The sequence below is a fragment of the Periplaneta americana genome, chromosome 15 (genome assembly GCF_040183065.1).
Source record: "Periplaneta americana isolate PAMFEO1 chromosome 15, P.americana_PAMFEO1_priV1, whole genome shotgun sequence".
NCBI lineage: Eukaryota > Metazoa > Arthropoda > Insecta > Blattodea > Blattidae > Periplaneta > Periplaneta americana.
This window is the reverse complement of record NC_091131.1, coordinates 136,910,513-136,922,579: the sequence shown is the minus strand read 5'-3', so window position 1 is coordinate 136,922,579 and position 12,067 is coordinate 136,910,513. Positions and strand designations below refer to the sequence as shown.

Below are 12,067 nucleotides of genomic sequence, written 5' to 3'. Positions count from 1 at the left end.
TTATACCAGGGTTTACTTACAACAACTTTGTTAGTACGAAATTTGAAAGGTAGAGAATTATCTAGTGCATTAATAAACAAATTGATAAAACCTGAAAACATATCATCAATACTAGCTAAAGTATAAAGAGGAAGCCAATTAATTAGAGACAATAAAAAAGTAAAATACAGCTTACCCCAGTTGCTAATGAACCTGTAAGGAGTACTAGATACGTAATTACTCTTTTCATTATTAGTCTGATCAACCTTCGCTCTAAGTAAAGTAGCATCATGATCAGATCGAACAGTGTCAACAACAGATGCAGAAATCCTATCCTCATGAATTGACGTTGCTATATTATCATGCAAGTACCTAACCCAATTTGATTTGGTCTAGTTATTTCATCAACAACAGTTCTAAGACCAAAGCTAGTTAACGTATTGCACAATTTATGTTTTATACTGACTGGCATTATTTTCTAAAAAATTAACATTAAAATCAGCACATAAAATGATAGAATATTTATCTTTCATATTAAAAATTAATACTAATACCTTGTATAAAATATCTAAAAAAAAAAAAAAACATTAAAATTGTTGTAATTGGGTGACCTATAGACAACTAACACGATAGTATTACAGTTTTCAACCAACACTCCAGTAATTTCACAGACAGATTCCACTGAAAACTTACTACACATTTCAAGTGGTTTAAATCTAATATCATGTCTTGTAAAAATAGCCACACCACCCCGTTTTAGTACAGATCTGCAATATGAATTTGCTAAACAAAATCCTGGAATATATACATTTTGAAATTCATTCACACCAATCCAATGCTCAGTCACACATATTAAATCCATATTATACATATCTATTAAAGAGTCAATTTCATCTCACTTATTTAGTAAGCCTTGGACATTCCAATAAAATACTTTCAAACAACTATCACAATCATTGCTGTTAGAAACCGTCAAATTTGCATCAATCACTACCCGTTTAGAATCCTTTGACGTGGTTGAAAAAAAGTCTTACACAAGCATTATCAGGCCATATTTCCAGGTTAAGAGCAGTTTCAAGATGAATCTCAGAAATTTCAATCTTAAAGGAGGAATACTGATCGGGATGACGGGAATTCAATTTCTCACAAGAGATTACAGGTATATCATCTTTAAGAAAGTTCACTAAATCTTCAGTTGTTGTACTGGGTGCAAGTCTATATACATGAAGTGCTACAGTTTTAGGCACACCCGTTAATTTCAAAGCATTTGAATCAGTACTCACTCTCTTTCCTACTAACGTATGATGATTCCTATGTTTACGTTTCACAACATCAGTCCAAAGTTCACTTGCTACTTTTGACTGATTAGAATGGGGTAATACATGTTGTTGTTGCCGCTCAGTCACTTTTTGAACAACATTCTCCTGATCAATATTATTTTCATACTTAGACGTTGCAGCACTATCACTCGTAGTCTTCTTAATATACTTCGCAGATTTATTCTTAGATGTGTTTTCAGAGTTGATTAACATTTCTTGACTCCGAGCAGACGGAACTTCATTAACAGTTGTAATCTTGTAGGCCTCACCATTCTTACAGTGAACTGAAGATAGTAAGTCATTATGCTTACGTAAAATATCATTTTTTTTCTCTTAATTCATTAATAATTACGTCTTTTTGTTGTAATATATGTCTATTTTATTATTACTATCTGCAAAATCTTTTAAAGCTTCGCACACAGTCACATTTTCAGATGTTTCACTTATATTAACATCGAAATTTTCACAATATATAACTGAAGAATCATTAATAAATTTAATATTTGGCACCAATTTTGCACAACTAAGATGAAGCATTTAAAGGAAGCATTTTGAAAGTACTGTATCTTATTTCAATCAAATCAAAGTGCGTTTAGAGAGGTTCTGGGCTCTTTAATAATAAGACCTTTCACGAAATATAAATATGTGCATGAGGTTTGTGAGGGACGTACAAACATAGTGGCATAATATTGCTGTTGAAGGTGCAAGATTGTTCCTATAGGACGTGCCGGTAGATATCCAAATTAACCAGTTTTTTTAAGAAAATCAAAGAAAAAAATAAAAAGGTTATAGCTTAAATAATTTCATATGTGAATTTTCTGGTACGCACGATTTACCGCTTCGGACCAAGTTTCATGACGAGGGAGTGCTGAAAGATATGCAGTTTACGAATAGATGCGGGAGACGAATTATTGAAAAAATATGTTGAACATGGGAAGAAAAATTTCACATACCACTCAATTCAGATTCAGAATAAAATAACTTCTTTATGTGGTACGCTGTCGTTCAAAGATATCTATCGTCCAATTTTTTGATCGTGTAAACGAATTTCTAACCAGATATAACCAAAGATATAAAAAATTGACAAAGTTTGAAATAGTGCCGCTAGTTCTCAGTAGATGGCCCTAATAGTGGGACGGGTCAAAAGTATTTGGGAAAATGCTGATCTAGATTAAGTATAAATTATTCTCATAACTGATAGTATCAGCGGTTTTCCTCTAAATCTACTGTTTTCTTACAATCATTAGAGGGGGATGAAATTTTGAATTTCATAATGCTGGTATGTTTATGTACTGCTGGCGACATTAATTGTTATTTTCGCCATCTATTCTTAGAAGTAATAACTAAAGAAGCCACGCTTACACGAACAAATTATCGATTAGTAGGGGTCAGGTATCTTTGAACACCAGTGTACTACTATAAAGGAGAGCATTGTCAACGAGATGAAAGAAGCGTGCGCGTATAACTTACTAGTAGATGAAACAGCCGACTTTTCGAAAAAAGAGTAGTTATCCATAGGATCGCGGGATTTCGACAAGGAGGCCGATTAAATCAAAGAGGAATTGTTGGCTTTGTTGAACTGAAAACGCTTGATGCAAAAACCATTGCGAAAGCCATTAACGATTTTGTCACAAGCGAAGACCTGGGTCCCGAGAAATGCGTGGGCTTTTATGAGCCGTTCAGAGCAAAAGTGGTGTAAATTAAAATTGGGTAATGAGGTTTAAAGTAAAAATCCTGTAAAATACAGCGAAAAGTAGCAATTAATATGTCCTTCGTGTTATCCACTGACTACTAGTAGTTTAATTAAATTGAATATTAATTGTTACTTTGCGCTGTATTTTACAGAATGTTTACTTTAACCCTCATTACCCATTTTTGACTTACACCACTTCTGCTCTCAACGGCTCATATGATGACTATTCTACGATGTCTGGCAAAGAAGGTAGGGTCCAAGCAATACTGCGGGAAAAGTATCAAAACGCATTGTTCTTTCATAGCTTTTCACACAAACTAAATCTGATCGTAAATGATTTGAACACAATACCTGAAATCCGCAATACTGTAAGGAACCATAAAATACATTATTACGTTTTTCCGCGAGTCGATCTTGAAAAGAAATTGATATGAAACATCCCATGCCTCTGCGAGACCAGATCGTCTGAAAAACACAAGTGCATCAGAGTGTTTAAGGAGCACTTTGTACAAATAATGCAGGCGTTAGAAACGCTTTTCGTTGAAGGAAATGCCGCCACAAGAAAAACACCTTTCAGTTGCATTCAGCGGCTTGAAAGTCGTCATTCATCATGGCTGTCATTTTGACCACGAAGTACTCTGCAGTGTTAGAACCAGTAGTGAATGCTCTCCAATCCAAGATCTTTGATATCGTCAAAACCTCGCAGCACATTTGACGCATTGTGGAAATGGTTAGACACCATCGCGAGGATGAAGAAAAAATCACCGATGAAATGTTAAAAGGAGGTAAGCAAATCGCAGAGCAACTAGGACTGTATCTGAATACACCACGGATTGTTGGTAGGTAGCAGCACTGTAGCAACCATCCAGCAAGAAACCCCTCAGAGTTCTGGAGAAGATCTTTAATAATTCCGTACCTGGATTTTATTATTTCTTCTTTAGAATTATGGTTTTCTACTGACAATACACCTGCCTTTGCATTGACATATCTACATCCTTCGCACATGTTACTCATGAAAATCGATGAATTAATCTATAGCTTTTACCATTTGGAGACCCTAGAAACACAGTTGGAACTTTGGTACAAAATATGGAAGTTCAAGAAATTGAGTAGTGAAGAACTACAAGACCTTGTCGTCTTCCAAGTTCCAAGTCTTAAAGGAGACTAAACCATTCTTTCCGGCGACGAAAAAGTATCTGCTGATACTGCTCGCCAAGCCATGCACCAGCAATAGAGTACAGCGCTCTTTCAGCACTCTACAAAGGATCAAGCCATGGCTATGAAGCACTATGTGAGAGGACCAGTTAAACTGGACTGGCTATGATTAATATAATTATTAATTATTTGCAACTCTTTCATATTGTGAATTTTTCATCGTTTCATATTGTATTGTATTCGTCATTCTGTTCTATTAATAAAATAAAAATTAATTAAATATCGATATTTCCTTATCAATACAAACGTTTCTAGTTTATTATGTCTTCTTCTTTCCCTGCAAGCTCTATAAAATTTTAAGCTCTCCCCCTCCAGCTTGAAAGCTGACGACTCCCCTGGTGGTAAATTGTGCAATTTTCGGATTAAATCTGGCAAAATGTGGTTTAATGTGTCAGAAAGTCCATATTTAAATTTATTGTTGTTAAAAATATTGTACTTACCTAGCGTTGGTAACTCCCATTTGGCTGTTGATTTGGTACCCAAGATTGTCGTACCAAAGCCATAACAATAAATTGTAGGCATGTGAGAACACGTACAATGAAACAATTACGGTCAGGAACATGGTCATCCAAGAGCCCTGTAACAAACATAAAAAATAATTAATCCTTCAGGTGTTTAGGATATAATTATTTAAAGACGAAAGAACGTGTAAAAGTGATCAAAATAGGAAGAAGGAAAGAACGAAAAAAGATAGAAAGAAAGAGAAAAAAGCAAGGAAGAAGGACAAAGGAAAAGAAAAAGTATCAACGAAAATATGATGATGTGATGGTAAATGAAGTTAAAAGAAATAAAAAATCTAAGATTAAAAGAAATGAAGTGAACAGGAAAATAATTAAAATTAAGATATAAGAGAGAATAAGACAGACTAAATAAGAAAGAGCGGAAAAAATAAAATGTAATGTTAAAAATAAACTAAAAAGAACAAAATGGTAAGGAAGAAATACTTCAGTAAGAAGTAGCCAAATAAAGGATACAAAAAGAAAGAACAAAAATAAATAAAATAAATAATCAAAACAAATAAAAATTTAAAAAGTATATATGAAATAAAATAAGAAATAAAATTAATAGAAAATACAAAGGTAGATAAAAGATAAAATATAAACCAAAATAAGAAGAGAAGAAGAACAGAAAGAGAAGGGAAATAAGATAATTCTTTGAGATATTTTGAACAGAAAAGTTTAATAAATTTTGATGGTTTTTGCTTCCTTTTGGAGGAAAAAATTATTTTATATGAAACATTTCATATCGTGTTTTTGAAAAGCCATTGATTTAATACCCATATGCTAAAGTCAATTTAAGATAGCAGTGTATTATGATAATAAATGATTGAAAGAATTTTAGTTGTCTTTTAAATGTGCAGAAATTTGATCGGAACAAATGTTACATTGTAAATTTCCTTTGTAGAAACAAAGAATTACATTTCTTGAATTTATTGAGCATATTGGGAATTAAATCAATGACTTTCCCAAAACACGCTATGAAATATTTAATATAAATCAATTTTATCTCGAAAAGGAAGCAAAAACCAGCAAAATTGCATTAAAAGTTTTGTTTGAAATATCTCATAGAATGACTCCCTGAAATTAATGACATTACATACGGTTCACTCTGTATAGAAAAATTAACGAAGCACGTTCAAAGACGCGTAGGTAATTTGTTAAACGCATGATGATACTTCACTATTTTGAGTTATAGTAAGGCAAAAATATGTTTTACAATATGTCATCTGTCCCAAATAATGCTGCTATTCATTCGTCCTGAGAAATTTACAGATATGTTTCGTTCAAATGAGCCGTAAACCAACATCTTGAGAAATGCAATTCGTATGTATTTGGCTTGTTTCCATAACAATATCTTAACAATGGCTCCTTGTATTAAAACAGACACTCCTGTCACCATAGAAGTGAGTATATATTTTAGTTTCATGTCATTACGTGTATCTATACTAATAATAAATCTGTAGCCGAAATTTTTCTGGTAATTTTCGATTTTCCAAAAAATAATTGGTCCTAACATATATAATTAACCACCTTGAAACCGAAAATCGCTTTTTTGACATTTTTGTTTGTATGTCTATCTGTCTGTATGTTTGTTACCTTTTCACGCGATAATGGCTGAACCGATTTCGATGAAAATTGGAATATAAATTAAGTTCGTTGTAACTTAGATTATAGGCTATATAGCATTCAAAATACGTTATTTAAAGGGGGGGTTATAAGGGGACCTGAATTAAATAAATCTAAATATCTCGCTTATTATTGATTTTTGTGAAATATGTTACATAGCAAAAGTTTCTTTGAAAATGATATCCGATAAGTTTGGTCTCTGAAAAATTTTGATAGGACTGATATTTAATGAGATAAATGAGTTTTAAAATTAAAATAACTGCCATCTAAGGCGGTGTATTGAAATAAAAAATAAATGACTTCGTCTATAAGGGGCCTTGGACACAACAATCGAAAGCTATGAAACATAGCCTACAGACAATGTTTCTGTGTTTGTATGAAGTAATATCAGAAGCTAAATTAACCGATTTGTATAATTAATTATTATTTCATCATTGGAAAGTGTAGTTTCTCTGGATGGACATAATGCTATAATGTTATTACAGTAACTTCTGAGTGAATTGAGGACAGGTAAGATTAAAATAGCTTCTTATGCACAGAAAACTTGATAGGTTATTCTGTATATTCATTTCCTGTATTTCTTATAATAATGTTTATGAACATATTCATTTTTATCTCAGAGAATTAACGAACGACGAGAGTGTATTGATTTAGTATGCAGTAATAGTACGTTAGCTTAGCAATCCATTATTTTATAATTCAAATTTTAACTATGCTCAATTGAATCTTGTTAAAATACATAAAATATATATGCAATAAATGCAATGCAAAAAAATTGGGTAATGAGCCAAGCAGATTATGTTGCGCTGTTGTAAAAGTTGTTCCTCCTGAGATTCAAGAGCTCCCACAACAAATTAAAAACTTTCTAATTCGAGTACATCCGTTATCAACACACTTTTTCATAATATAATATAATATAAACATAATAATAAATCTATAGCCAAAATTTTTCTGTTAATTTTCGCTTTTCCAAAAATAATTGGTAATAACAATTAAGAAACATGTTAAAGGAATTGTCATTGCACCAAATGAGTGGTCTCTGGATCAAAATGAATGCATTTTAATATTTTAAAAATAATTTAAATTAAGTAACATATTAAACGATTTATCCTTCTGTCAAACACGAATGTTCCCTGGATCAAATGTCCTATTTTAATTATGTAATTACTTTATATTTATTTCTAACGGGTGCAGCGGAGCGCACGGGTACGGCTAGTAGTAACATAAAAGTCTAAAATAAGAAAGAAGTACAATTACGTTCAAATCCATAGCTTTGTAGTTTATAGTAGCTTTTTTAGCGTCATATTTATATTTTAAGTATGTGATGTGAGAAAAAGGTTCAGGTCAGGTTTTGTAAATAAACATATTGTATATTGTATCTGAATGATGTTGATATACAGTAGCCTATTTCACTTTGATATACATATACTTGGATTTTATAAATAAAGCAGTAAAATTTTCATACCAAAATTATTCTAATTGAATATTTTCTTTAACAAAAATTTTCCAGATAGACTCATTTACATAATACGTAAAAGTGAATCAAATCAACAATTATTTAACGTCTAAAATATAAGTAAACACAAAATATTGTAGTTTTTTGTCACATTCTTATTCATACGGAAAAAATGAAAAAATAAATTGGTAAATAAAATAAATACATCACTGATCTTTAATATTTTGTAGAGTAGACCTTGGCTTTAATAACAGCTTCATATTTTCACTGCATAGACCTTACAAGGCATTCACACTTTTGAGGGATAATGTTTACCATTCCATAACAATCCCCTTTTTCTTTTTTCGAAGAAAGATGTTTGCTGTAGACCTTTATATCTATGTGTGTGTACGTATGTATGTGTGTGTGTGTGCGCGTGTGTGTATGTATGTATGTATGTATGTATGTATGTATGTATGCACGTATGCACGTATGCATATATTATATAATAAATGTACGTATTAAGTTTATTAATGATACGTTATTGTTGTTAGTAGAATGGCTATCGCTTTGGCGTACATGCTGAATATGAATAAAATCCGATCAATAGTTTAGGACTTCAGGAGACGTTCAGACATAGTGTGTTCAAAACGTGTAAAACATTTCGAAATAGATTATTGTGACATCAAAATACTTTCTTTTTATAATTCGCGTACTGAGGTATATAAAATCAAATAATTATATGTTTCGTTTTTATAAAATAATAATTATAACAACAGTAATAATAATAATAATAATAATAATAATAATAATAATAATAATAATAATGATAATAATAATAATAATAATAATAAAACAATAATAATAATAATAATTATAATAATAATAATAATAATAATAATAATAATAATAATAATAAAAGTATCTGTTATTGATGCAAAAATCACTAAGAGCTTCTCGCGGAAGAGGTTCGCTTTGGCCGATTTCGAGCATATCTTGTGAGATTTATGATAGGCAGCAAGGATGTATTACTTTGTCATCTTTCATTACTTTTCAGAAAACTTCTCATTAAAAATATATTTGGTTTTTATTCCTGGTGATATCTGGGGTAAAGAGGAAGTACTTCATTGTCTTTTGTCACTCTCATTAAAAAATATATTTATTATCGTCGAACCACCGTTTCACCATCTCATAATAGCCTCTGTAATTTAAGAAATGAATAAAAAAATGAAATAACTAGACGAAGTTAATATTTGTTATATTATACGTCCAGATTTTAAAGCTGTCTTTACCTGGTCATCACGGAACATCTTTAGTCTCAGAAGTTTACCACATAAGTAACCATGGATGAGGAGTTTGCCCAGTACCATACCACACAGCATCGCCAGCAACCACATCAGTACCTATTAGAAGGAAAGAAATGCAATTAGTAGTGCTTGGATGGTGAAGGCTTGGATTTTCGAGGGTTGGACCCAGCCTTGCACTTAGGCATGCTCATTGTGTGCCCTATACAGTGTGTTTCAAAATTCAACATAAGAAATTTGTCTGTTATAGAGTGCATGTAGACAAGCAATTTGATACACTAAGGAACCCGGGATCTTCGACGAGAAATATCTGAGTTATCAGTTGTTAAATTTGTTTACATTTGATACTCATATTCCAGTATTAAAGTGAAATAGAGATGTGGAATGGTATGCGATGGTTTCGGACCTTATTAGGGATTGCATGAAATCCAACTTTTAAGAATTAATCAACCCCGTTTTCAAAATTTTGCCTTCACAGAATCTAAAAAAATTTCCGGCAAATAATGAGACAGCACGCCACTGCACTGCACTATTGTATCTATTTTAGAATGGAATTATGAACATGAGACAATGGTGTAATGGACAACGCGTCAGCCCTCAGGCCAGAAGATAGTATGTTAGATTGTGACCGCAGTATTTTTTTTAATCCTAATATCTCTTATTTTGTTGATGCGATATCTGAATTATTTCTTTTCTGGTCCACCAAAATACTGTAACCTTTTATTTCAACACAACAATAATTACTTTCTATAATTTAATTCTACTCCCGTCAACACTGGGATATGCACTCCACACAGCAACACACTATTCGTTATTGCACTCCACTGACGACAATGACAATTTACTTGGATTATTGAGAACAAGAATTAACTGTTAATCTTAACTAATGTTCACAAAGCACTAATTACAAATCAGAACTGTCAGTTCTCAGTTCACAGTTCGTTTGCCTTGGCTAGTTCTTCTAGCTCAGTCACTCGAGTTCACAGTAACTCGAACCCCAGGCCTTCAGAGACAATCAGCTGAACTTCGAACTCAGGTCCCCCAACTGCGGTCCACTGCACTCGAACTCAGGACTTCGGACGCTCATGCAACTGCGGACACGCTCAAGTCGAACTCCGGTCTCGAAGCTGGCTTCACTGCTACACAAGACTGGCTGGCTTGCTGTCCACTGACTATAGGGTCATTCCATATCAAATCAACAAGGCGCTCAACCCGACCGACTCAGATTTCTTTCAAAATTTGAGGGTTTGTTTTACCTGCCGCGCTAACTAAAACTGCCGAGTTTCATATGTCCTGTGCTTTTCGTTTTCTCTCAGTGGCGTTTCAAACATGAAGAAAAATCATATTTTTGTAAGCACGTCGCTTCAATTAAAATTATATATCTCAACAACGTCTCCAGATAAATTTACAAAAATTGGATGATACATTCTTAATATGTGATAATTTTTATTGCTTATATTGTTTTCTGTATGTATTAAATTACACTAAAAAGCATGGTGAAACAATTTTCATATATTCATATTTAAAAATGCGGGGTTTCTATTCTACGGAAAAAATATATAGTACGCCTCAATTAGTGATATAATGAACTGATAAGTTTCAGCTTGGAATCATCATAGGTTGCAAAGATAAAAATTATTATGTCACTGCAAGCGTAAGCTAACCGTATAAGTCGCGATAATTATGTCCCACACATTCGTTGTATTTAATTATATTTGATCATATTCTTGAATGTCGCTATGTAATTTAACATGCAGTACATAATTCGAATTTTTAAAAATATTACCTCAAATAAATTATTGTCACATGGATTTTGTTAAACCTGAAGTTCTGTAAGAAATGCTTACCTTTCATTGCTGAGATGAAATAGCCTGATCATCTTTCCAGACAGGATGCTGCGTTGTTTCAGCTGCATTTTAAAACTGCTTAGCAAGTATAATACCCATCCTAAATAGCAGGACTGTATGAAACTTGTATTCAAGACACTGCGGTGGATTTTGCAAATCGAAGAGCAAGCATTTTTTCATAGCTTTTTTCAGTCACATAAACGGTATTAATGTTTGGGAGATGATCCGTTGTCCAGTCGTACAATTCCCTAGGTGTAGTTATTTGTTTATCGGATGGTCTCTGCAAACTAGCACAAGCCGCAAACCTTTTAAGTGTCCCACCTACAACGATGCATGCTCTTTTGCCATGTGATATGCAAAAATAATGCAATTCTGCTGGAAATCCAAAATCTTCTTCATGTAATGTGAGGTTCAGGAAATATTTTCCTATTTTTATGCTGAGTAGAGAATCCATCGGAGAAATACATAATTTTTGTGGTGAATTACAGATGTTTGTTTTAATTACTCCATTAGATATTTTTGAAACAGATGTACAGCTGTAGTGTCATATCTCAGGCAATGCGAATTTATTACCAGATTTTTAATAGAGGCTGTATCGGATGACGATTCGTTATAATATATTACGAAAGTATGAATGGTTGCCTGCACATTAGTTCAGTGGTATGACTGAATTTCATCTTGGATTACGAAATAATAGTTTTCAGCGAAGTCGCATAACACAACAAGCAGGCATGGCTGTAGAAATGATTTCATATCACGTAGAAACTTACTTTGTTCAGATGATATAAATGAGTGAGTCAATAAATCACCAAGTTTCTCCAAGAGACAATCGAAAAATTTGTCTGTGGGTTTCATTATGGTCTCAAGTGTTGATCGGTCAGTCGTCATCCAATGCTTGTAGGTCATTGGTTCACTGAAGTTTTATTCGAAACATTTCTCTAAACCCTCTCTTATTTTGAATGGTTCAGGACATGCTGTACATTTCCTGAACAAGCAATTTATATGAGGAGGATTGCACACCATAGTAGCCAAGAAATGTTGATAAGTTGGAAGGTATAAAGAAAAATTTTCTAGAAATCCACGTAGACCTGAAACTTTAATAAATTGCTTCCGGCATAAGTTTGACATTCTGATGATGACACAAACACA

General features: G+C 32.7%; 1 protein-coding gene across 4 annotated transcripts in view; it reads right to left on the bottom strand.

Annotated features, from left to right (window-relative positions):
* Window positions 1–12,067, bottom strand: part of LOC138715373 (uncharacterized) — a 644,942-nt gene that overhangs the window by 140,150 nt on the left and 492,725 nt on the right. For all 4 annotated transcript variants that reach the window (XM_069848222.1, XM_069848223.1, XM_069848221.1 and 1 more), the window contains 2 exons: window positions 9,060–9,170; window positions 4,647–4,783 (listed from right to left, as the gene is read on the bottom strand). In XM_069848222.1, the coding sequence (XP_069704323.1) occupies window positions 4,647–4,783; window positions 9,060–9,170 (248 nt within the window). The remainder of the gene's footprint in view (window positions 1–4,646; window positions 4,784–9,059; window positions 9,171–12,067) is intronic.